The sequence below is a fragment of the Strigops habroptila genome, chromosome 8 (assembly GCF_004027225.2).
Source record: "Strigops habroptila isolate Jane chromosome 8, bStrHab1.2.pri, whole genome shotgun sequence".
In the NCBI taxonomy this organism is placed as follows: Eukaryota; Metazoa; Chordata; class Aves; order Psittaciformes; family Psittacidae; genus Strigops; species Strigops habroptila.
The window spans coordinates 63,396,454-63,423,653 of NC_044284.2; the positions used below are offsets into that span (position 1 = coordinate 63,396,454).

Here is a 27,200-nt window from a genome sequence, read left to right on the forward strand (position 1 = left end):
CATTGCTGTAGCAAAAGGACATTATATTCAGATGTCACATTGTGATTTATCTGTTAGTCCATTGTTAGGGAAACATCCAAGTTTCCCTACATCCAAACGAAGTCATCAACACAAGATGCAAAATCTTGTACTGAAAAAAAGTAACCCCTTGCAATTCTTGACAGAAGATGTAGGCCATCATTTACATGTTTACACAGGAGCAATTTGAGGGAAAGGTACTTGCAAATAAAGGTACCCGCAAATAAAGGTACTCTTTCAAAAGCTGGCTTATGACCAGCAAAAAAGCAAACAAATATTTTATTTATGACTAAATTAATATGCATAGATCATGAAAGTTGTTAATAGGGTGGTACTGAAACATGAACCAATCACACATATGTCAGAAGCAGTGGGGGGGGGGGTGCCTCCTCCAGTCAGTGCAGCACCAGGTCTTGCAGAGCCAGCTGCCTTTGCTAGGTTTAAGGAAACCAAATCAGGCACGCGTCATACCTTATCTGTCCCCTCAAAGGTCTCAGTTCAGGCCAATTGCTTTCATGCTTACTGAAGTTCACATATGCAGCTTTGTCTTCTAGTATTGGAAGTACTGGGGGAAGTTATGCCTCTTGTGCCTTCAATTGTGAGGATTTATTTGTCTTTATAACTTTTAAAATGAGTAGTTGCTTCTTCCAGCTGCCTCGGTTCATCAGAATACTACCCAGGCAGAGGTTAACGCATTCTGCGCATCCGTGGTGGTCTGCAAAGGTAAATCAGAGTTCTTTCCTAAACCTAGTCCATCTACTTTCTTAAGCAACTTCCACGGTCTAGCTACCCAAGATGCCTGTCATTGTTCCAGGAAAAAGATCCCAAGAGCAAACAGCTCCTGTGGCAAAGGGATGACATACTTCACTATCTAAAGAAATCCTTATTTCATCTCAGTGTTGATGACAATTCAGACAATCTTACCTACAGAAAGAAGAGCTTCTTGTGTCAGAGATTGAGTCAAACAGGAGAAAAGCTGTGTAGGACAGCTCTGTAAGCAGCAGGGTGGTGGGTTAACATCTTCTGGCTCATTCTGATGAGGCATGGCAACCTTACAGCAGGGCAGGATGGGATTTGCTGGTCAGAGCTGAAGTCGAATTCTCAAGGAAGCATCAGTACTATCCCACAGCCCAGTGCTGCTCTGTTCCTTTGGTGCAGAGCAGTGTATCTGCATATAGCCTACTTTCAAGAATGGACATTGGAATCTCAGCAAACTAAACAATAAAAGCCATAGGTAATGGAGTTTATATAGCCAGTCCTACAAATATATATATACACTATATATATCATATATCATAAGTAGTATATATAACACACAGCATACACTATATGTTGCCTCTATTGTGTGTGTATATATTTTTGTGTATATGTAATGTTATACAGAATATATAATACAGCATTTATATTATGTATTGTATGCAACATACATTATATTTAACATATATGGTATACAGAACATATGGCATATGTCTTATATATAACAGACCATATATGTTGGGCTATGGCTAAGCTTTTACTTAACTCAGCACTTCCAAGTTCTGGGGAGAAAAAACCCTAACGTGCACTCGAGCAAAGGGTTTTTTTTCTTTTCATTAGGATTTACAGGCCAATATAAAATTAGGATTCTTATGATTTTTTTAAAGAATAAAATCATACCTAATATTAAGAAGTTAGTGTAGAATCCTCCAGGATAAGAAGTATCTTTTGACTTGGTTCTAACCATCAGAACCAAGGAATAACTTAAAAATACACTAAAAAAAAAAAAGAAAAAGAAAAAGAAAGAACTTGATAATAAGAATTCAATAGGTTAGAATAGTGCTAAAAATACATGAGTTAGAGTATTTGTGGTAGATAGAATGCTATGTAAAGACAGCGCTTTGAGACATAGCAGATCATCTTTGCATATTCATGTTTTTCTGAAGGGCCTGAGAAATGGTGAAAGGAAGCCAGCACGTCCAGGCAGAATGAAAAGGGCAGTTGGAGGAATCTTTTGGTAAGTCAAAGCTGTGTTCAAATGAGTAAAATATAAAGAATCACACAAGTTGGCAGGTTAAATGTGAAAGCACACTAAGGCAGGCCAAAAAAGAGTTTGAGCGTTAATTTGCAAGAAGTGCGGACACTAAAAATAATCCTCTTTTTAAAAGCCAAGAGCAGGAAGAGCATATGCAGGGCAGATCTGGTATTTCCGTTAAGTGTCCTGTGCACATAAAGACTTGAAGGTGATAAACATTTTTGAAAATTTTTAACCTACTTCTAGTGAAAATCCAGAAAAGTGCAGACTGACAAACCTCCCCTCTGCATGCTGCAAACAGAGGAAGCTACAATCATGCAGACAGGTTTGGAATATATGATATATTGGGAAGTATGTTTTTTGTAAAGAGAAGTCAGGGCTCACAGAACTACTGGAGACATCCTAAGGAGTCAGCAGGCGTGAAGATGGGGGAATACAGCTGGTCTTAAGGTTATTAGGATTTCTGAAAACATTTCTGAAAACAAGGTGCCTCATCAAAAAGTCTTAAATAAATTGAGCCACCATAGAGAGAAAAGAAGTCTTTTTATGGCTAAAAAATGTTAAGGGGTGTTAGGAGTGGCTGTCACCACTTGCAGCTCCAGCCCAGGACCCCTGCCCAGCTGCTGGAGCCCAGGCCGGTGCCTGGGGACCCAGTGTACCTGTCCAGGAAGGGGGACGTGGCTGCCACCTTCCCATGTGCAGGATCAGCCAGCAGTGAAGCTGAGCACGTGCCCTAGAGACCCACACGGGACACTGACTTGGCCAGTCACAGGCACTGCCACAGATGAGGCACTGCTTTCAACGGTACCTACACGCAGGAGCCACACCACACACAAGCACTGGCAGCTCCTCTTGGGCTGGCAGAGACAGGTCACTGGTGCAGGCACACACATGAGGCTCTCTGGATGCACAAGCACATGCACATCCATGGTCCCTTTTACACCCCATTCTGCCTATTCCTCCTTTGCTCTTCCAGATGCCCTTCCCCTGCACATTCCTTCATTAGTTTTCACAGCTCCAGGGATCCCTTTCCAACATTCTGGACCCTCAGGTTTGCATCCTCATCAGTTGCAAAGTCTCAGTTTGCCTATAGTTTATTAGAGCCAGGTTGTTTCTTGTCTTTGTCAGTGTCATGTTTGCCTGTCAAGTTTGCGTCTCCACATTTTGTTTATGGCTTCCCACTTTTTCTTGCTATCCCATTTGACAAGAGCCTTGATCAGATAGTCCTACTGAAATAAATGTCTCCTCATCAATTAGTGCGACTGACCAGGTTTATATCTCATCACTGCCTCCCTAACCATTCAACAGTCAGGTCTGTGCCTCTTTATGTTCTTGTTTATGGCTTCCTTCTTTTCTTGTTCTCCCATTTTGCATTGAGAAAGTTCTTGACCAGATACCCCCAAAGGAGCAGACACTTCCACACCCCCTTACAGAAATCTTTTAAGAAAATTTCAAGACTAAACAATACTGTGTTATGGTGGTGGGGTCCCCCAGGGAATCTCAGACTTATGTGCCAGGACCGTTGTTGTTCCAGGCACTCATCAATGATCTGATAAACAAGAGGAACACTGGAGTGGGAAATTTTGCTGCCGATGGTTATGGGACTGAAATAATTTCAGATAAGGTCAGGGTAGATAAATGTAAAATGACACAGACAAGGGGTGCAGAGAAACAGTCATACACAAATATGAGCTTTGAGTTGACCATTACAACCCAGGAATTGTATTTTGTTATCATGGATAATATATGAAAATTTTCATATCAGTATTCAGAGGTAGTAAAAAAAAAGTAACAAAAAGGGAAAACAGAACTAATACTCTCATCTTTATGCAAGAACATGAGCCACTTTATAATTCTGACTCTTTTGCCGCAAAACAATGACATTGTAGAAAGTACCCAAAGAGGATTATTCAGCTTGGAAAACAAATAGCTATGGGGACATCAAAACATTTTTCTCTTAAATCACTGACACAAAGAGGATGGTTAGGGACCAACGGTCCAGTGCCTCTTCCAATTCAAGCAGTAGGGACACAAATTAAGGTAGTAGATGGCAGATAGATAGAAAACAAGCAAACCAAAGTGGTTCTTCATAATGTAAGAAACTAAGCTGTGGTTCCCAGCACGTTCAAAAAGCAGCTGGTCAAGTTAACGGAAGAGACATCCACAAAGCATTATGAAGTACCAGAGCATCACCTCCAGCTCAGGAAAACTGGAAAATTTTTAGAGGGTATTAAAATTTTTTCCTAAACTGGAAAATTTTTAGAGGGTATTAAAAAAATGGGGGGGTGGGGGGGGGGGAGGGAAATGAAAGAAAGAAAGGAAAAAGAAATCACTTCATTATTGGTAAATGCTATGATCTTGACCCCTTCCTTAAGCATTCTTCATTGCAACTGCAGTTCTGGTGTCTCCAACACAAGAGGGACATGGAGCTGTTGGAGAAAGTTCAGAGGAGGGCCACAAGGATGATAAGGGGCTGGACCACCTCCCGTATGAAGACAGGCTGAGAACATTGGGGCTGTTCAGCCTGGAGAAGAAAAGCTGTGTGGAGACCTCAGAGCAGCCTTCCAATATCTGAAGAGGGCCTATAAGGTTGCCAGAGAGGGACTCTTCATCAGGGACTCTAGTGATAGGACAAGGGGTAATGGGTTCAAACTTAAACAGGGGAAGTTCAGGGTAGATATAAGGAAGAAGTTCTTTACTGTGAGGGTGGTGAGGCCCTGGCACAGGTTGCCCAGAGAAGCTGTGGCTGCCCCATCCCTGGCAGTGTTCAAGGCCAGGTTGGACACAGGGGCTTGGAGCAACCTGCTCTAGTGGAAGGTGTCCCTGCCCGTGGCAGGGGGTTGGAACTGGATGAGCTTTAAGGTCCCTTCAAGCCCTATCTATTTTATGATTCTATGATTCTATGGACCTTTGATCTGACCTAGTGCAAGACTTGCTACTTTCGTGGCAAAATGAGTTTTAGCAATCAGTGTCATAAAGGGCCTTGTCATTTGTCGCTTAAATGTTAGATGAAAATCTCAACCTTCAACTTCTTATGCCCATATTCTTAATCCCATTATTCTCCTTCCAGGATCTCCAAGTTTTCTCTCTTTCTTTACTTTTTTCATTGCATATGCCTCAAAGGGCTATAACCTCAGCCATTTATAGCTAGCTCTACCTTATGCAATTCAACAGCAACAGTTGTAATCAGTCAAGCTCACGAAAAAGTCTTTAAACTAAAGTTGTCAAGGGAGGGCAACCTCAATCCATCCCACTCCTACCAGTTTGATGCCAGGGCCAACCATAGATGCCCAGAGCCCGGAGAGGTGGACCATGAAATGGTGGAGTTTGAGATCCTCAGGGTGGCAAGGAGGGTGTGCAGCAAGCTCACTACCCTGGGCTTCAGGAGAGTGGACTCTGGCCTCTTGAGGGATCTGCTTGGTGGAGTGCCACGGGATAAAGCCCTAGAGGGAAGAGGAGGCCAAGAAAGTTGGTTAATATTCAAGGATCACCTCCTCCAGGCTCAGGAGCAATGCATCCCGACAAAGAGGAAGTCAGGCAAGAATGCCAGGATGCCTGCATGGATGAACAAGAAGCTGCTGGACAAACTCCAGCTCGAAAAGGAGGCCTACAGAGTGTGGAAAAAAGGACAGGCAGCCTGGGAGGAATACAGAGAAACTGTCTGAGCAGCCAGGGATCAGCTTAGGAAAGCTAAAGCCCTCATAGAATTAAATCTGACCAGGGACATTAAGGGCAACAAGAAAAGCTTCTATAGGTACATCAGTGATAAAAGGAAGAGACGGGAAGATGTGGGCCCCCTCCAGAAGGAAACTGGAAACCTGGTTACACAGGACATGTTGAAGGCTGAGACACTCAACAACTTTTTTGATTTGATCTTCAATGGCACTGCCCAAGTGAAGATCCCACAGACTAGAAACAGGGAAACATGGCCCCCTTTTTTAAAAAGAGGAAAAAGGAAGCTCCAGGGAGCTACAGACCTTCCACTATCTAAAGGGGCTGACAAGAAAGCTATAGAGGGACTTTTGACAAAGGCCTGTAGGGACAGGGCAAGGGGGAATGGCTTTAACCTGCCAGAGGGGAGATTGAGATGAGCTCTGAGGCAGAAGCTCTTCCCTGTGAGGGTGCTGAGGCGCTGGCACAGACTTTTCCCAGAGAAGCTGTGGCTGCCCCATCCCTGGCAGTGTTCAAGGCCAGGTTGGACACAGGGGCTTGGAGCAACCTGCTCTAGTGGAAGGTGTCCCTGCCCGTGGCAGGGGGTTGGAACTGGAAGAGTTTTAAGGTCTCTTCCAACCCAAACCAGGCTGGGATTCTGTGATTATTGAATTCTGTCTTCGGTATGTGGGCACAAGTTCTGTCAGCTGTTATGGAAATTAAACGCTTGTGATTTAAGGCAGAATTTACTTTGTGTTTTGTCATTTGCTGCACTTGCTAAAAATCATTATACAGGTTTTACTATAAAACTAATTTCTATATTGTATCTTGCATCGATACCCATTTAGAAGGTTACGTTCTTGTATGCCATTAAATGTTAGCATTGGTATGGCCTTGGATAGCCACAACTGACATTTTGTGATATAAACGTTTATTAAAATCCGGCCTATAAAGGTCTTTCTGCGGCGCCCCCTCCTGTCACTGTGCCGTTAAAGCTCTGCTTACGTGGAACTTGACGTTACATCAGAGGGGGTTTGCCAGCATCACACACATTGTTTTGGCAAAACACCTTTTTAATGACTTTATTGCTCTGGTCTCTAACATACAAGCGTAAATACGTTTAGGAGCTGTGTTCATTGCAACTGGCATTTATAATACATGATTCAACAAGGAGAAGTGTACCAAACCGCATAGCCTCAAGAGATTTTTAGCTGCTGCAGCATATTTCAATGTGATAACTGAAATTGATTTAGTGCTAAAATGTCCTAGATGCTTCTTTTACACATGGACAAGCCTTACCTCACTTTATTTTTCTAATGATGAACTCGTTTCTATTTCACACAAGTGAAAGCCATTGTTGTATGGGTAAAGTAGTCCTGAAAAATTCTAAAGGAAATGTCATTATACTTTGAAAAAGATCAGGACAGCTGATCTTTAAGGCATGGTTCAAAAACCACGTTCTGAGCGTTCCACTGCCCTTTTGTGTCTTCAGAGGCCAAAGTCATTACAAGATGCAACTGAATGGTTTTTATTTGTTCTCAAGCTCTGTATACCTGTCCCTTCTTTTTCTTTATAGTTCATGTTAGATAGCCACAGAAATGTAACTCAGTGTGGTTTTATCACACTAAGGAGAAAATACTTGATGTGTTTACATATAATAGTCAAATTAAAAGCCTCCAAGACTTTGAGCAGATATGGCTTTGTAATTAAAAAAATTGAAAATTTGAAATGAAATAATGCTCGTGATATGCAGGAATCAAACAATCTAAAAACATACTTGAAGATGTTTTAATTCAAGCATCATATTAGCTTCCTTTTTTAGGTAACTCAAAGCTTCCCATATAGGCATGTTCCTTCCCCCCCCCCCCCCCCCATTTATTGCTTTAAAGACCTTGAAAAAGCGGGGGGGGGGGGGGGGGGAAGAAAACAAACAAAACAAACAACCCCAAACCAACCCAACAGGACAAACTACAAAAACGACATGAGCTTGTTACAGAAGTTTAGGAAAAAAGTGTTTGGTGTAAGATGTTTAGAATTACTATTGTAGGAAGGATCGGAGAAAAACAAAAAGTATTTCAGCATTTTATCAAGAAGAAGTTGCCATGCTTGTCACATTGGACCACACTGAAAAGGATTCTACTTCGTAGACCACGAATTCAGGACCTACACTCTAAACTTTACAATGCACGTTTACTGCAGTAGCTTCAGTAACTTGCATTACATAAACTACTGTAGAAAATTCAAGTTGCTCTCCATTTCCAACATGAAAGTTCATTAGCAAATGCAAAAATAGTTTGTTGTTAGCAATTACAAAAATAAACTGTAAAACATTTATAACTGCTACTAAAAAAAGTAACACTTTAGCCTCAAATACAGATACTAACTTTAAGGAATGAGCTGTATTCTTTAATGTAATATTCTTACAGTGTTTATTTGCTAATTTATACATTTCAGCAATAAACATCATGCATTCTGGTGGTTAGTATAAAAGAATATTATAGGCTAATGCAATAAACGGTGCATTATGCAATTTTTACTGTAGTAAAACTGATCAGAGGAGTAAGAAAGAAATGTGACACAGTACTAAAGTTTTGAGAAGATAAAAATACAGATGCTGTATTTCTTGCTTCTGTGAGAAAGGCTAAAAATGCTGGATACACCTAACAGGAACTTCCATCTATTGTCACTCCTTATGTAAATAACTCTGAACCTCAAAGATGAAGTGGTTCAGGCTTCGACAGAGAACCTTGCCATCTTTCATACCCCTCTCTTCCCAAAAACTGAGCAGACACGGACCACTGGGTGGAGGTCACCTGTGCTTTTAATTTTCACTCCAGACCAGCTTGCTAAAAACTCTGCTGGCAAGACATTGTCAAAATTTTCTCATTCACCTACCCAAGAAGGAGATGTGAAGAGAGGTAGTGCAAAAATGACTGAAGGGAGTGAAGAAATGTGAGCAAGGGAATGGCTTCATAACTACAAGCTGCATTAACTAGTGACCTTAATCAAGACTTGGTTCATGTACCTTATCTCAGTTGCTCCTGTCAGTTAGCAGAAATGCCTTTGAATCCCGGTCTTGGCTCCACGCACTCTTTCCCTTCTTTCCTTAATCTCTACAACACTGCAGGAGATGACAGACAGTTAGGAGCTTTTTAATACAGAAGCTTCCATCCAGAAAGTACATAGACACCTGTCTTCAGAGGCAAGTAGCAAACTTCACATGCAAAGGTGTTTCTAGTGTAAGGCAAGCCTGGAGAACAGCAAATGTTAGGGTGTATTCCCAGCTCAGTCTCCTCAGCTGGAGGGTTTCAGACAGCTACCTTCCCAGGCTCTGTCTACACAAACAGTTCAGTTCAGGCAAGGAGTGTAGTTCTGAGGGAAATCTCCCAATTGTCCCCACTCACTGAACATTACTTGATTCACAAGAGAGATTTCAAAGCATATTAACTGAATTTTGGATAAAACTATCTGGAAGACGTGATCTAGGAGAGCACCTAATGTGCCCCAACCACTCCCTAGGGGGTATTCCATCTATCTCAAAGCAAAAATCCTACAAAACATTTATCAGGTCTTGAATACAACCATTTCACACTATAAATCCAACAGGATTGGTCTGCATTACTTCCTAATGTCAGTATTCCCTCAGTGTTCTCATTTATTCAGTCTCTCAGCTTTACGGATGTCCTCAGCCCCATTCCAAGCTGTCTCTTCACCAGAGTGCAAAAAAAAAGCTTATTTACTTACTGAAGATCCTAATCTCAAAGGCACCTAGAAATAAGGTCTCAATTCTGAGCACCACAGTATTTAAACCCCTTCCTGCAGCTAGTAAATATGCTCAGTGTCTAACATCCTTACAGGTATTCAAGCACCTGACTCAGTCATATTACCTGTGACACCAGCTTTTCATACAGATTCTGAACCCACCTACCCACCTTTAGAATTTTGTGTGTGTGTAATCCTCGTTGGAAAACACATAGTAAAATCCATGCTGCATACCTAAAATTAAACTTTTACAACATTAAAATGAGATTAGTATTTTTCCCTGTACGTCATCACAACAAGGGCTGTTGTGATGATACATCAGCTGAGCAGTACAGATACTATGTATACACAAACCAAACAATTTATTAACAGAAAATGGACTGCTCAGTAATTAGACTCCCACACCATAGTCAGAAACATGACCTGTGGAACAGAACCCTATATAAAATAGAACACAAAATGCAGACTTGAGTGCTGATATTCAAAAGCCCTGCAGCTAGACAATCCAGTGGTATGATGTACTTGAAACCAGATTTACAACAGGAAGAAAATACAAAATCCTTCATTAAATACTTGGGTAACAAAGTTATAAATTATGCTTCTGTCTTTTACTCAACTACCCTTACAGTACAGGGCGGGGCAGGGAGGGGGGAATCTGCTGGTATTGGAGTTAAAAATCATCAGCCTGTGACTGAGTCAGGTGAACACCTGGAGTCATGCCAGGATAAAGCCTATACAACATTATCTGTCAGCTTCTTTCCAATCAGCTGATATATATGATAAGAAATAACTCTTACACTCTTAGCATCCTACTTAAGCGATTCTTTGGTGCTAAATATATAAAAAAAAAAAGTAATTCACAGACAAATCAAAGTGGCTATTTGTCTTTAAAGAGTTGCTTTAATAAACCTCTAAATAACACTGCTTTATGACACTAAAGAATCTTATTCAAAAGAGTGTATTTTGTGCACTACACATAATTTACAAAATCAGTGCTTTTGCTTCAGCATGTGGCCAGAGTTGAGAGCATTTATAAGTGTATTTTACACAACTATCAATACAGTACACATCGCTATGAGACCTCAAATTAATAATGGTATTAAAATCATAGAATCAACCAGCTTGGAAAAGACCTTTAAGCTCATCCTGTCCAACCATTAACCCAGCACTGCCAAGGCCACCATTAACCCATGGCACTGAGGGCCTCGGCTACACGGTGTGTGAACACTTGCAGGGACAGTGACTCCAGCACTGCCCTGGGCAGCCTGTTCCAATGCCTGAGCACCCTTTGGGGAAGGAATTGTTCCTCATCTCCACCTAAACCTCCCCTGGTGCAGCTTGAGGCCGTTTCCTCTTGTCCCATCCCTTGTTCCTTGGGAGCAGAGACCAGCCCCCTCCTGGCTCCATCCTCCTGTCAGGCAGTTGCAGAGAGCGATAAGGTCCCCCCTGAGCCTTCCCTTCTCCAGACTAAACCCCCCCCAGGTCCCTCAGCCGTTCCTCATCATACTTGTGCTCCAGGCCCTGCACCAGCTCCGTCGCCCTTCTCCGGCCTCGCTCCAGCAGCTCAATGTCTCTCTTGTGAAAACACAACAGAAGGGGTCACGGCAGCTTTTCTTCTAAGGAGGGAAGTTGGGGGGGGGCTGGAGACAGCCCAGAGGACTCGCTACACAAAAGGCGCACTGGCCAAGCTCTAGTCAAACCTCCTCTCCCGCTATGCCCGGGCGCTGCGCGGATATCTGCGGGGCAGCGGCGGTACCTCGGCGGCAGCAACAGCCCGGGCCTTCCCTTGGCTTGGGAGCAAGCAGCAAACGCAGTGAATGAAGTTCTCCGCAGGTGGACGGGAGACAACAGCCATGCGCCGAGCCGGGCAGCCTCTGCTGCTCAGCCCAAGCCGCAGAGCGCGCCGTACAGCTCCCCCCCCCGCTCTCGTCCCCCGCGAAACCGGGACAGCGCCTGGCCCAGGCTCTCCACAGTGGCGCGGGACGGCGCTGGCGGGGGTTAAACCCCTCCGGGCCCCAGCTCGGCGTAGCGGGTGGCCTGCGCGGCACCGCCCCGCTGCCCCAGCGCCCCGCCCCGCCCCTCCGGCCCCGGCCGGAGTCTCCGCGGCCGCCGGCACCCACGCTAAGATGTCTGCGCTGCGGGCCACCCGGGTGAGTGGCAGGGCTTGGGCCCGGGCCTGGGCCTGGGCCCGGGGCGTGGGGCGGGGCGCTGCGGTGGCGGGGAAGGGCCGCGGGCCGAGGGAGCGCCGCGGAGCAAAGGCCGGAAGCTCTGGCGGCCCCGGGGCCGTGGAGGGCGGGCGACCGGCGCGGGCCAGGCCCGGCTCCCACCGCCGCGACCGCCCCGTTCTGTCCGTGAGAGCCGGGAGCCGAGGGGCTGCCCCGGAGGGCAGGGCCGCGCGGGGCCGAGGGCCGCTCGCTGCTCCTGGTTACCCGCGAGTTCTTGGGCGAATCCCCGTGGTCCGCCCGGTGCCGCCCGCCGCGGAGCTGTTGCACAACCGCGGGCCGCTTTGTGTGTCAAAGGTCGTGCGGTGGGACTGCGGGAAAGCCTCGGGTACTTTTGTGTGGCCCCCGCTTCCCGGTGGAGACCGCTTCAGCACATCCGGGCTTATAGCTCGGGGTGTTTATACAGCGCAGTTGACCGAGCCGCACCGCCTATGATACTTCTTAAAAGTGTGTGTGAAGTACAGTAGCTGTTTTTCTGAACTACTAACGTTCTGCTATACTGAGCCACCAGTAATGTTCTAGCGTCAAACTAGAAAGTAACAACTATTCAAAGTTCGGGCTGTACCTTGTCTGCAGCATTTCCGGGCCTTCCTCTGGCGTCCCCACTTCCAGAGGCACTCACTCACTGACCTAGCGGAAGGGCACGTCGCCAGAGCTGCCTGGCAGCAGCCCTGGTGTGCCCCAGGGTGCTGCTCTGACAGCGTCAGTGGAGGAAGAAGTCTCATCTGCAGCCAGGCAGTGTTTCACAGATCATAACCCGTGCATTAGGCAGGGGAAACAGGCAGTTATTGATGCCCGCCATAGGGCGTGGGTATTTCCAGTTCAGCCTCCTGACACGGTACCCAAGCAACAAACCGCTCTTGACAACTCTCTTCATTTTTGTCCTGAGGCAGAATCAAGGTTAGCGACCTTAGCTTGTTGTTGTCCATCTTTTTCTGTGATGTGCAGCTTTTCAAACAGGTTCTGTAGTTGTTTTGGCATTAAGGCAATAGTCACTTCCATGTGTATCCATGTCATGCCGTTTTCCTGGCAGCAGGTTATTCCAGTGTTGGTCTTGCCACCCTGATAGTATTTCCAATTGTGACAAAGCTTATGGAATAGTGCATGGAAATGCAGCAGGAGTCGCACTGGAGCAGTAGCTTGTCACTGGAGCTCACTGTTCCTCTGAGTCAGGCAATAGGAAAGTCAACAGAGTAGGCAGATGGGTATCCAAATTCTTACATGTAGCAAACTGTGATCCATTGTCACTTGATCACGTATGCAACTTCCAGGTATGAATCCCACCTGACCAATTCCTATTTCTGTTTGTGGGGGGAGTGTTCAGTTTTTCCAAAGCAGCCTTCAGTGTTGACTTGCATACAACTCTGGTACCCAACCCACAATAGACGTAAGTTCTCCGGTATAAATTTGACAGCTTCTTTCATGTAGTGTGTCACTTTTATCATTACTTCGATTACATTTTTCGAGTGTAGGCAGAACTTTTTTGATGGAAGAGCTACGTATGAGTCTGTCAAGGGCTGCTCCTGAACAGAAGGGGAAGGGAACGAAAAGAAAGGAAGGAAAATAAACCCTATTAGAATAATTTGGCTTTTTTTCAACCTCATCATGTCTTTTTCCAGATGAATTAAGGTATAAAACATTCTGAAGGGTTGAGGTTTTTCAAGATAAATGTTTGTTGATCTTGCTTGGTTTGTTTTTCCATGCAGGAGTGGCAGCAGTAACGCAGAAGTTAAAAAGATACCATTTTGCAATGTCTGTGGCTTGTGAAAACTTGAACTGAGTAATGTATTGCCTAGTGGAAAACGCAGTGCTGAACTATTACCAGACTGACTTGACAGCCAGTATCCAGCCATGTCCTCCCCGGCTCCTGCGCCTGGCAGCAGTCTTTCTGCGTTTTTTCCCCTTTCAGATTTATACACGTTTTCAGTATTCTCTGGAAATACTTTCTGCGCTGTGTTGACACTCTACTGTTGCCTGTGTTCTTCAGGTTCTTGTGGTGTGACTTTGTAACCATCTCTGCATTGCATGAGCATGGTTATCTACCACAACTCTATTTTGAAGCTACTTGTTGCCTCCCAAGCTGCATAACTTTCAGTAATGTCCTTGTCTTCTACAGCTTCCAGTAAAATTTCTATGCTATTTTTGCACTATTATGATTCTTTTTTTTTTTTTAGTGTTACATAATAAGTGACTGGTCTGATAATGCTTCCTCTCCCCCCCACATTTTCAGATAGGAAAATCAAGAACAAGCCTTTTCTTAGTGTTTAGGCTGGTTTGATTTTGCACAGTATTGATTTGAGTCCTTCTAGAAATTTATCCAATTAAATATTTTTCACTTTTTATCCAAACATTTCAGAGATTGAGAACTACTGAAGGACTAAAGAGGGTAAAACAACCTATTAAAATCAAATTGAGACATACTTTTCCACAGAATTAAGGCATTCTGAAAGTAGGTGTAGGAGGAATATTTGTGGGCACTAAATTAAAAAAACAAACAAACCAACCGACAAAACCCAACAACAACAACAAAAAACCCCAAACCAAACCCAAAAAGAAAAAAAACCAAACCCAAAGCAAACACTTACACTGAAAAAACAATAAATCCGTGATAAGTATTAGGAAAAAAAAACCAACTTCAGATAGTCTGCTCAGTTCTGCCCTATTTGGGGTGAAATAATCACTAAGTGTCTGTGGCAGCAGCTTAGTAACAGAAAGCAGACATGAGTCTGGGATGTTATCAAGGTATTCTGATAGATCTTGGTTAATAGGTTGTTTTTGAAGTCTTGCTAAATCTGCATGTGGATGGTAAACACTGGATAGATCTAATATTCACTACTGGGCAAGAAAATCAGGTTTGATGAGTGCGTATAAATGAAAGATAGATGTTGCTATGTCTCCATGAACATAAATTTTAATTGCACTTAATTATTTTTAAATAATTAGTTGTGCAACACTCGGAAGTGGATACAGCAGTTCACTCACCTCAGTGCTGTTAAAGCCTGGGATTCCTGGAATAGCTGTAAGTTCATGTGCGCGCTGCTTGCCACAAGAACAAAACTTGAGGTAGCCAAGAATTTTTTTATCACTGCAGTAATTGTATTCTACTTGATGTGATGTTGTTTCTATGGAGGGATTCTACATTTAAAGTTGTGCCGCAGTCAGGCTGGTAGCTTTAGGAGATTTTTGTAAAAATCTGACAACTCATGTTCTTTTTCTCTTTAACAGATACTTCAGACCATTGCAGGGCATGGATGGAGGTCACATTCTAGCAAACCTGCTCAAAGCGTGCATATAGGCAAACCTGGAGCTGGCTTTAGCTTCGGTAGGTATTGCAGGTTTTGAAAGAAAAACAGCAATTAAGGGCAAATTGCAGAGGTAAAAGAAAAAATAATATATTGCAGTTTAGCGTGGATTTAAAGTGGATTTAAAGGTGTTTATTCAAAATAGATTTCTATTCTTTTTTAAAAAAAAAAAAGTAGTTTGAAAACCAAAATTACTTCTTCTCAGCTCAGGCAAGTCAGGTATGTGCATAACGTTTGTAAGATTTTCTTCTTCAGACTCATGTCTGTCTTAAGCATTTTTACTGCCAAAGTGTCTTAGCTTTGAATAATTATCTAGCATTGCCAATTGCACTGTTAAAGTAACTAAACATTATCATAGTTGAACATAGTTGCAAAGAAATATTATAAGGAAATTCCTCCTCGTCTTGGCATACTATAGACCTAAAGCAAATTTAGTAGGTCAGCAGCTAGATGTTTGAAACTGAATAGCCAGGATCTTTGGACAGCATCTGCCTCCTCTTCCTCCATTTAATGAGTACAGCATTCTTCTTCTTTCTTTTGGTAATGCATTTTATATTACACAGTCTTCTCTACTCCATTTTCACTACTTTGTGGATAATTTCATGAGGATTGGGTGAGTGTATTGTACGTGTTGATGAGAGAACAGTGGAGGTTTTCTCCCAGGAGGAAGGGGAAGCCAAGCTTTTTTGCTTCCTTGGGAGGCCCAGGAAGTGGTGGTTTGGATTGTCCTGGAAGGACACTCTTGTTTTCTCTTTCCTCATAGCCTGGCAACTGGCAGAATTAAAAATAGTAGAGTATTTGTGACCTTTGTTTGTTTTTAAATAGAACTTACTGATGAACAGAAAGAGTTCCAAGCTACTGCTCGTAAATTTGCTCTGGAGGAAATTATTCCAGTTGCTGCACAATATGACAGAACTGGAGAGGTAAGTCTACCTTAGTGTAAGGGGAAAAATAATTAACCTGCATAAAAATTAAGATGTTGACTGTGATGAATCAGAAGGTGATTTTTACGTCTATTTCAGTATCCTCTTCCACTTATAAAACGGGCTTGGGAACTTGGTCTTATAAATTCACACATACCAGAAAGCTGTGGTAAGTAAACATTCTTTTTAACTTGTAAAATGAAACAAAGAAAAGGCATTAGATGAGATTTATATGTATAATTATGGATTCTATATAAAATAAACAGTTACTTACTTGGATGATCTAAATTTAATCAGTAGGCAGGTTGACACATACAAGCGTTGCTAGGTGTGGATGTAATCAGGAGATAAATTAGGCAGATTATGATTTAGCAATTTACGACCAGATTTTCCTAGCGTGATTACAAGTGCCTAATGTTCCCCTGGTGCACTGTGTCAGCTGATTAGGCAGAGAAATTAGAAGGCTGTATTTTGTTCTAGTCTCTGACACAGGCTGGAGCAATTAGAGAGTTTATTCCAGTTTAGATTAGGTGCAGTACAACAGTGCTTTGGCAGTATTTAGGAATATGAGTAACCATGGAGGTTAAGGAACAAAGAGACAAAAGGAGCAATTGTAAGATCTGGATTTATTCAGCCACAAATTATAGAGAAACTAAAGGCTGAAATAGCTGAACTACTGCAGTATAATCACCTGATTATTAAATGAAGAATTACAAGGGGCAAGTTGGAGACCATTGCTTTAAAAGGTCTCCAAGGGAGATCTGGGAAAATACATACTAGTAAGCCTCATAGACCATGGAAATTCAGAGCAAGTAAGGTGAAGTACAGAAATAGTAGACGCAGATAAACATGGTATGCTAGAGAAGAGGTTTTGTGAAAGGAAATCAAGCCTCATAAAATCACTGAAGTTCTTCGAAGTAGCTAGTAAGTGTGTGAACAAGGGGATGCCTTGCCTGGTTGGTAGAGAATGCTTGAACTTCCAAAATGAGTTTTAAAAATCATCAGGTTTCATAGTGGAAAAATTAGCAGCACAGCCTTGCTGAGTCTTGTGCTACTTGGAATGTCTATAAATAAACTGTAAAAGGGGGTCAATACTGAGGTGATAGAGTTTATTGATCATACTAACTTATTCAGTGTGGAAAAGATGAGAGCTGCAGGAGAAGGTCATGAAACTGAGCAACTGTTAAAATTGCAAATGCAATTCAAAAAAAGGAGTGATGCACATGTGAAGGGAAAGAAGCAATCTGAACTTCACAGAGAAACACTATCTTCTGAACTAGTTACTGCCTTTCAAAAAAGACATTTAGGGGTTTATAATATATGATTATGTGAATGTCAGCATAATGCTCAGAAGTGGTCAAAACTGTAAAATTTAAGGTCAGAAGGGACCTTTAAGGAAATGAGGGAAAAAGCAGCTGGCATAATTATGCTGCTGCCTGAATTTAAATTGCACTTGCCTCTTTAATTCATTGTGTAGTCAGATCCTTCTATCTTAGAAGAGTATTGTGGAAATGGAAAAGGTTCCTAAAAGGATGACAAAGATTATAAAAGATGCATGTTCGGTGTGAGATGTAGCTTCTGTATGAGAAATTACTAAAATGTCAGTGTCATGGAGAGTGTGAAAAGGGATTGAGAGTTCTCTGTCCCTTTCAGTATAACTAGAAGGCATCAAATTAAGTCAGCAGATGGCAGGTTTAAAATAAATGAAAGGAGATGGTTCTACATGCAGTGTGTACTTAATTTGTGAAACTCATTGCCCCAGATGATATTGATGCTAAAATTTTATATAGATTCAAAAAGAGACTGGGCAAATTCACGCAAGAAATATCTGTCAAGGGTTAAGTATAACAAAAATACCAAAAAGAGGCATCTCTTTGGCTGAAGAAGTCAGCTGAAGGCTCAGGAAAATTTTTTTAAGGAAGTAAAGTTGCATTGTTACTGTATTTGTATTTACTTCCCAAAGCGGTGGCTCCTGTCAGAAACAGATTACTGAGCTGGTTGTCTGACTAGTATGGACACTTTTCTTTTTCCTTTCCCCTAAGTGCTGTGCTTTCCTGAGTGGTAGCTCAGGAGCCCTTTCTCTGCTTCCTGAGAACTCTTAATTCTCAAATGTAAAGTAGTAAAAAAATTTGAGTGATGTATTCTTGCCACTTTGTGCACCTTGTCCCACGTGAATCACATGATAACCCTGCAACTGTGATACCTAATTTTCAAATCACATGTTACTCTTCTGACAAAACTTTATTTAAAAAGCTTGTGTGAGAATGTCTTGCCAAGTGTGGTACACAAGCAGAGGTATGTGGGGGAATGCATTGTTAATTAATTTGTGTAAATTACTAATATGTTACAATTTAAACCCATTTTAGTAAATGAAGTATTTCAACTGTAGGTGGTCTTGGCCTTGGCAGTTTTGAAGCATGCCTTATTACAGAAGAGTTAGCTTATGGATGTACAGGGGTTCAGACTGCCATTGAAGCAAATTCCCTAGGGGTAAGTTCTGCCTTTTCTTACATTATTTAAACTAGAATCTGTGTGTTTTAAAAAGATGGATTAATGGTCTAAATATTTTCTTTCAGCAAATGCCAGTAATCATTGCAGGAAATGAGCAGCAGCAGAAAAAATACTTAGGAAGAATGACAGAGGAACCAATGATGTGTGTAAGTATAACTGCTACCTTGTAGAATGTTCCTAAACCAGATTAATAGTATTACCTCTTTTTTTTCTTTTTTCTTTTTTCTTTATTTTTTCTCCCAGAAAACTCACAACTTACAACTTGGCCCATTTTTGTTTGTAAATAAACGGTGGCATTTACTGAAAGTCAGGGAATAGCTAATGAGATACATTCAGTACGCAAATAGAAGTTATTACTTGGCAAATTATCCCCATCCTAAGTTGCTTACAAAAAATTAATGCCTTTTACCTCCCTTTTGAGAGCGTATGTAGACATTTTAAGAAAAATACAAGGTTTGTATAAAGGGAAGCTTAGCTTGCATTGGAATTAAACTCTATTTGTGATATTAAATATTATATAAGCAGTATTTGTTGCGTAGAAAGAAGTAAACATTCATGTACAGTGCATTAAAATGTGAGCAACTAAGCCTCGTGAAGGACACAGTAAGCATAAAATGTTAGTCAGTGCCCTTATTTTCAGATTTCAAAGATCCTCATTTTTCACATCAGAGTTTGTGAAGCCTGAGGAAGTAATGACAGAATGGTTGTTTGATTAAAAGACAATTTTGTGTATTATTATGGATTTATAAAGAAAATTAACCCATATATGTTTGGGTTCTAGTGAAGAATCTAGCTGTTGGGTGTTTTTGAGTGGTTGGGTTGGTTTGTGGGTATTATTATTTATTTGTTTATTTATTTAATATTTTGGGGTTTACCGTGCAGTTCACTTAAACCTTTTACAGATCAGTTGGATGCACATAGTCTTCAACAGGTTGTGGTTGCCTAAAAATAGAACTTTTATTCCTCAAGATTTTGCGTTTTATTTTCTTTTAGGCTTACTGTGTAACAGAGCCTGGGGCAGGCTCTGATGTGGCTGGTATAAAAACAAAGGCTGAGAAGAAAGGAGATGACTATGTTATTAATGGACAGAAGATGTGGATCACAAATGGTGGGAAAGCAAACTGGTGTGTTAACTGTTAACTCGTGTTTATGTTATATAGTGGCTTTCCCCCCTTAAAGTTAAGTTCTTTAAAGATTTGTTAGAAATCTAAATGTTTGTTGTGTTTCAGCACACACGCTTTAACCTCTGACCAGTTTATCTGGGTAGGATACAAGAACATAGTCTCAGTGCTGTGTAAAGCCTAAAAAGGAAAATAAGGCTTGACATGACAACTCCTCACTCAAAAAGGCATCTTGAATCTTGCTGCTGTCAAAGAAAATCAGTTCTGCTTTTGCTTCAGGGCAGGACGGCACCAGTTTCATTTAACTTGCAAAGTACTCGAGGCTCATATTGCTAGCTACATTACTTTGTAGGTGTGGTGACTGAGATCGGTGGCTTCTGATTCTACTCAAAACACCTCTCACTTCTAGTGAAGCTAGAAATATTATTGCTGTGGTGTGTACAGAGCGTGCTTTACAGTATAAGCCTCTTTGGTTATGTCTCACATCATGCCGATCCACAGCACACAAATTCTTCTTAATTCAAGTGAAAAAACTTCATACATTTATCCAAAAGCTGAATTTTATAGTTAGTTATTTCCTTGTTCAAGGCAGATCCATCAAAGACAATCTACCAGATGTCTTTTGACATTACTGAACACCATGTCTGCAATTTACTGTTTAATTTCTAAGAGAAATACTTACTTACAACCTACACTTAGAAGAATAAAATTAAGATCTTTGAAATTAGATGATAATATTTTGCATCAAGAACATATTTCCAAAGCATTAATTTTTATGTATGTGCTGTGAATAGGGTTTTTTTGTACTATTCTTGAAGCTGGTAATACCACAAAGACTTACAGTACATGGAAAAGGTGGAGAATCTTTGCATGTTTATCTGAAGTAATTTTATTAAATTTTATGAAATCTTGGTTCTCTGAAACTTCCTCTTGCTCTCTCAGTTTATTTTTGCAAGGGACAAGAAAAAAGAATTGTTAACTTACAGATAGAGTTTATTATATCATAGAAATGCACATAAAAACACTTAAAATGTTAGCTAAAAAAGTATCTGGTTGTTAATTGTGAGGGTAAACTGCATTCCTTTTCTTTGTTTTACACTAGGTATTTTTTGCTAGCTCGTACCAATCCAGATCCAAAAGTTCCTGCAAGCAAAGCCTTTACTGGATTCATTGTGGAAGCAGATAGCCCTGGAATTCAAGTTGGAAGAAAGGTGAAGACTGTATCTCTTGTTTGACAAGCCAGGAATTATCGTTCAGTTCTAAACTGATAATGCAACAAATTACAATTAAGGAAAAAAGACTGTTACGCGACTGAACATTTAGTATGCTCATGTACAACAGTCTTCTCATTTTCACAATATACAGGAGCTATTTCTAAGACACAATTATAATGCTACTCATTCAGATAAGGAATTATTCAGAATGGTCTAAAGCAAGATGACTTTGAACGGCTGCAAAAGAATCTTTGAGAATTATTTTATTGACAAGTGCCAATAAATTAGTAGTATGCCTTGAAAGGATAAGAAGCAAGTTTGACAGCTTTAACCATGTGAGATTTAATTCTAGTTACTGCTGGTTGAGGAAGAGGCCTTGGAGATACTAGTGCTAGTTCTCTTTAAAAAGCACTATTTTTCGTAGTAAGCAAAACTTGATGTTGAACATTAGGAAAGAAATCCAAAAACTTGAAAAGCTTGTTTATTTACTTGTAATATCCTTGTACTGCCCGCGTATTAGATTCTTCACTTTTTTCACTCCCACCTCGAAGGATATAGTTGAACTAAAGAAAGACAACAAGACTGATGACAGCTACAGACTGTTTCCGTATAAGGAGAAAGTAAACTGCTCATCTTAGACAAATTAAGGGCATGCTGGTCTGCAAGTGCTAAACTAGTATTTGTCATGTGTAAGGTAATTTTTAGATGAAGTGTTTTGGGGAAAAAACATACTTTATGCTTTGAGTAAACTAAAGAACGAGAGCATATTGTACCTTTGCATAATCCAGTTTAGTTGTACCTCTATAATTTCCCATTTCAGGAAATTAATATGGGTCAACGCTGCTCTGATACAAGAGGTATTGTCTTTGAAGATGTGAGAGTCCCAAAAGAAAATGTACTGATAGCTGAAGGAGCTGGCTTTAAAATTGCAATGGGAGCTTTTGACAAGACCAGACCACCCGTAAGTATCAGAAATAACTTAATTATAAAATATAGCAGGAATTCCTGATTTTTTACTCTGTGCTGTATTCAACTCAGGTAGCAGCTGGTGCTGTTGGATTAGCAAAAAGAGCACTTGATGAAGCTACTAAATATGCTTTGGAGAGAAAAACGTTTGGGAAACCAATTGTTGAAGTAAGTGGGGGGGGGCTGGGGAGTGTAAGTAAAAGCTATGTTTTCACACCAGATGTACTACTACTGGTTTTTCAAGGTTATTCCTTGATTTACTTAGTTTATTAATTTTTATATTGTATCTCTGCCATTTTAGGGTTTCTGAGTATATAGGCCAGAACCATTTCAGTAAACTTAGCTATGCGGTTAACTTTCCATAATTTATCAGTGATAATAGTAAAAGCAGAAACTAAACTCTGCCCAAAAACCTGAAACTCCTGTACTATCAGGACATAACTTAAGGTCTTCAGCACTAATAAACAGGGATTTTCAGGAAAGGAAGAAAACTCTAAGGTATGTTAAATGACACACAGCATTAATACTAATAGAATACACTGCCTATCATACTGCTTACCAGTTTTAAAGAAATATGAATAAAAAGCAAGGTAAATGCCAATCTCATAAATAGTAAAGAACAACCTCATAATTCAGTATTTAATCTCTATGACTAAATGGATTTGAGAATTAAAAACTTAAAAGTCTAACTCAACGTACAATGCTGGGAGCCTGATCCATATTCTGTAGAAGAGTAGTACAATTTACTGAGTTTGTTGAAGAGATCGCTGTATTAGGATTATATTTTTCTTGGGGTGTTAAGCGGGCAGTGTTAACCTGATTTATTTCATTGTTCACAGCACCAAGCAGTGTCTTTCTTGCTTGCTGAAATGGCAATGAAAGTGGAACTGGCTAGGATGGCTTACCAGAGGGCTGCTTGGGAAGTCGATGCTGGTCGCAGGAATACCTACTACGCTTCCATTGCAAAGGCATTTGCCGGTGACATTGCAAACCAAGTAGCTACAGATGCAGTACAGATTTTTGGAGGAAATGGATTTAATACTGAATATCCTGTAGAAAAACTGATGAGAGATGCTAAAATCTACCAGGTAAGTAAAACAGAGGATGTGACCTTTATAGTAATGCATAAATTTAATATAAAATAGAGTAAAGGCCGTTATTTCAAATCATGATGTACGTATATTTTAAAAAAAAAAGTTTCGAATGAAAGCAGTGATCCTTCAATTTAAAGAAAGACTCATTCAAATCAGGCAAATTCTTGCACAGAGGAGTCATTGCACTGGATCGAAACTCAACCCATGTAAGAGAAATAAATTATTGTTTTTCTATTTTTATTTTTTTCCCAGTGTGGTAACTCTCTGAAATTCTTGGATTCTTAATTTTGAAGCTTTTGAATTCTTATGGGGGGGGGGGGGAAAGTAGTAGAAAAGAGCAATCAAAATACCAGCACTGTCACTGGTATTCTGGCAGTCAAGATAGTTTACGTCTAATGCTGTTCTTAAAGACCTAAAGTGATGGAAATCTTCTGACCTTCCATATGTATCCTGGATTGGTGCCTGTCTGTAGTTAAGCCTTCCTCTCAGCCTGAACACTAAAGCAGCTTCTTCACCTTTTTCCTCATAAGTTGTTGGGGTTCTTTGGTTGGGTTTTGGTGGCTTTCTTTTTTAATTTCCTTTCTGTTTCCAGCCTCTTCATCATTTGTTGCTTTGCTCTAAACCTTCTGTCTGACACTTTGGTATGATAAGATGGGTAGAATACTTTGGTTGAGACATCACCCGTGTTGAGTATCATGGAATGATTATCTTGTGTGTGTTGTGTTAACAGAAGTGTGACACAACCTAGAGCGATTAGCTCATATTTACTCATGTTTAGCCCATAGCCACCATTAATCCCCGGGTTACTGACATGAAATTATTCCATGTCATGTCATAATTCTTCTGTTAGCATGTACCATGCTATGGTTCTCTATTCAGCAGTAATATTTTAATTATTTATTTTAATTCAGCAAAACCAGTAATCTTTATTGACGTTATGACATTGTATGACATTAGTAGTGACTAGGTAAAATGCATCAAAGTATATGATACCAAGAAATGCATGCGGACCATGGCCAGTCATGTGAGTTAGCTGTTACAGCTGTCATTCTTAAGATTCTAGGTAGTTAGGATTTCTCTTACAGCTGATTTTAAAATAAAAACTATTATTCTCACTATCCAAGAATTTATTTTTCTCTATTTAAGGAAAGACAACCACCATTTTGGAATCTAAAAGTTCTTAGAACTAACTGCACTCCTGTGAGTGAGGAAATGAATGATTAATTGAAATTTCTCATGATTGGGCTTTTTTTTTTTCCTGTCAGGTTGCATGCTTTTCTAGAGAAAGATGATGAGAGGGTTAGAACTTTATTTGCAAGCTAAGATTGATTTTACAAGATGATGGTTATTTAGACTTTCAACTACACTGATCCATCACAAATGCATGGCTAAGTAGATTTTTTTTTTTTTTTTCCCAATTGTTCAGATGAATTGGATTCAGTATTGGATTTTTGGTGGTTTTCTGTTCCACTTCATCCCTGAAAGAATTCACGCTTTTGGCTTTACAATTATTTTGTCTGTGTCTCTGGATAATACCTTGCACTTCACTATGCTTTACTGCTGCCCAATTCCACGTGGTATATGCTTTTGGCGATACGTTTCATGTAGTAGAACTTGGATTTCCAACTTTTTTTCTATATATTCAATCTCTTTCAGTAGCACATAATCTCAACACTGTGTTTACTGGTAATATTTTTACGTGTCTGTACTCTGCTCTAGGTTTGTCTTGCTACAAATCTTCACTACTCTGGTAGAAACTCTTAGTTTCCTTTCTCAAATTTGGAAAGCTTCCCTTCTTTAATTGTCAATGATTCTTGAAACTATTTCCATCGGCTTATAAACCAAAACCTTACTTAAGAAGATTGTGAGTTTTGATGTCTTTACATGTGAGTCCCATGGCTGTCTTTATCTGCAAGTCATTTAGTGCCATAGGAGCAGATTAGTACATTGCAGGAATAGGTGCTGAGGCCCCAACAGCTACACTGTCAGCAGTTTGGACAGGCTGAGTTCATAGCAAGCCTGTTTGGTACCTTGGACTATATGTCACCAGTATGCATGTAATTGTAAGGGCCCAGTTGTAGGCTTGGACATTAGGTCTTCATGAGGGATTGGTGGGTATTTGGTACACAGAGAAAGCAGAGCTGCCACTTCCGTGTGCTACAAAGTTACCTAGTATTCACAGAACACAGCCTGCTCTATGAACTGGATCAACATGCTGTGAGCAGCAGCAGTAAGAGAATTCACTTTGGGAATGAACAGATTCTTCTCAACCAAAAAACTAATGTGAACACGTCTTTATTTATAGCGTTTTTATTTATAGGTTATAGCATCTTTATTTTCAAAAAGCTTTGCAAGGTTCTTGGGAAGATTGTTCCTCTAAGTGGATGAGAAATGGAATTTGCATGAATTTGAGCTATTTGCCAAACCAGGTTCTGGCAGAACTGGGAGCTGAAACACTTAAAGCCCTCAACTGTGTTGCCTCAGCCCTTGCATTGCACTGCAGTGTGCCTGGGGAGCATTTCACCTCCTCTGGCATTAGAGCTTCATATATGCTTTGTTCATCTTTGACTTTGGTGCCAGCAAACAAATAGAACAGAGCACAAGTCATCTCTTCCCCTTCACCTGGTATTCCAAATCCTGTTTTGTAAAAAACTAAATTATGCATTTTCTTCCTCATGTAAGCAATTTTCTTCATCCTTCTTCACCTGCCATGTCTATTTTCATGAGAACTGTAGTGAGTTTAGGTAAGAGCAACTGAGAGAACAAGACTGTCTCACATGATCTTGTATGTGATTTATTCCATTTAGCCCACTTAAGGTGCTCTGTCACACTGGAATTTTCTTGTCTTTCTATCCTAATCCACGCTGGATTAGTGCCCTGAAGATTTAAAAGTGTAGATGTGTTAAAACCTTTTAAAAAATCATCAGCTAATATTATTTCAATTCTTGTTTTCAGATTTATGAGGGAACTGCTCAGATTCAAAGGATGATCATAGCTCGTGAACATGTTGGCAAATTTAAGGCTTAAAGAAATGTATAAAGTGTGTCTGGTGCCACTGCAGTGTTCTGTGTTCTTGCAGAAGAGGATTTTAGTGAATTTCTCAATAGAATTAAAGAGATCTGGAGAAAAAAACCACACTTGCCTTCAAAATCTTTTTATTCTCTATGTTATTAAGCACTACTTATGTTCTCTCTGTCCAGTCCCTCACTTCGCTCCTGACTAGCAAAGCTGCTGTTTTCTAAACAGTCTGAATTCCAAAGTGATTGGTTGTTGAAATACCGAATGGGCAAGGACTGAGAACCTCACAATGCTTCCTCGCTGTAAGATTAGATGACCAGAATGTCACTTCTGACAGTCATTGCTGCATTTTAATAAATATATTTTTAAAAGGAGTGTGGCTGGTTATTTTTCATCACTTAAACGGTAGTTTGGGTAAGTTGTCCAGTGTCAGAAACACCTTAACAGCAGTCCTTCAGTTCCCACTAGACTACAGCCTACAGCAGCTGAGCAGCGCCCCCAGCTCAGCAGGTGAAGGCCGGCGTTGCTGGTATCTGAACTGCATCTGCGCTGAGGATTTAGACATTCTCCAGTAGTAACAGTACCAGCAAGAGAGAATGTGGCCTTTGGCACTGCTACACTCCTTAAGCAAGTATATGTTCAATTAGGATAATTCACTTCAAGCGAACATGTGTACCTTTCCTTCAGAATGTCTTACGCGATTCTGTTTATTTCAAATCAAGCGTATTTAAACCTATGATTCCTTTCCAACAGTGTATATATGTAACTGAGGAACAGCTGAGAAGAAGGAAATGTTGCAAGATGTATTGTTTTTTAACCTTGGATAGACTGTCTTGGCAGTGCTGGCAGGATGGACATCCCCTGGCCTTGCAGAACAGACTACCCAGCACTGGTGAGGCTGTACCCGCAGTACTGCATCCAGTTCTAGGCTCCCCACTACAGGAAAGATAGACTTAACTAGAGGGAGCTCAGCAGAGTGCCACAAAGATGGTTAAGAGACTGGAGCATGTGTCATGCAAGGAGAGGCCAAGACTCTCCAGCCTGGACGAGAGAAGGCTTGGGGTAATCTTATGTACATGCATAAATACCTGATGGGATGTAATGAAGAGCAGGGAGCCAGGCTCTCCTCAGTAGCGCTCACAGGCAATGGGCACAAAGTAAAACACACGATATTCCACTGTAACACAAGAAAACGTTTTGGGTTTTTTTTTCATTGTGAGAGATGTCATACACAGGCAGAGGTGGTGGAGTCTCTATCTGTGGAGATACTCAAAGTTCACCTGGAGATGGCCCTGGACAGCCTGCTCTAGCTGACCCTGCTCAGGCAGGTGGGTCACACTCAGTGGTCTCAAGAGGTCCCTTCAGACTGCAGCCATCCTATGAATTC

General features: G+C 40.9%; 1 protein-coding gene and 1 long non-coding RNA gene across 5 annotated transcripts; one reads left to right on the top strand and one right to left on the bottom strand.

The window, feature by feature from the left end:
* Positions 1-55: 55 nt before the first annotated feature.
* LOC116915275 lies at positions 56-11,592 on the bottom strand. 2 transcript variants are annotated; one of them, XR_004389951.1, is made up of 4 exons: positions 11,199-11,592; positions 8,706-8,801; positions 943-5,472; positions 56-733 (listed from the first exon to the last, which is right to left on the bottom strand). It is a non-coding gene; the product is annotated as an uncharacterized LOC116915275 (long non-coding RNA). The 2 variants fall into 2 exon arrangements; XR_004389950.1 differs by lacking the exon at positions 56-733 and having other exon boundaries at positions 885-5,472.
* ACADM (acyl-CoA dehydrogenase medium chain) lies at positions 10,329-26,187 on the top strand. Of its 3 annotated transcripts, none has more exons than XM_030495787.1 (12): positions 10,329-11,592; positions 14,890-14,986; positions 15,792-15,889; positions 15,989-16,058; positions 18,279-18,379; positions 18,466-18,546; positions 19,394-19,524; positions 20,624-20,732; positions 21,556-21,696; positions 21,774-21,869; positions 22,541-22,789; positions 25,751-25,930. In XM_030495787.1, the coding sequence occupies exons 1-12, from the start codon at positions 11,260-11,262 to the stop codon at positions 25,820-25,822; spliced, it is 1,578 nt and encodes a 525-aa protein (XP_030351647.1). In that variant the 5' UTR covers positions 10,329-11,259; the 3' UTR covers positions 25,823-25,930. The 3 variants fall into 3 exon arrangements, with proteins under 3 accessions (XP_030351647.1, XP_030351646.1, XP_030351648.1); XM_030495786.2 differs by having other exon boundaries at positions 11,238-11,592; positions 14,887-14,986; positions 25,751-26,187; XM_030495788.2 differs by having other exon boundaries at positions 11,308-11,592; positions 18,256-18,379; positions 25,751-26,187.
* Positions 26,188-27,200: the final 1,013 nt, after the last annotated feature.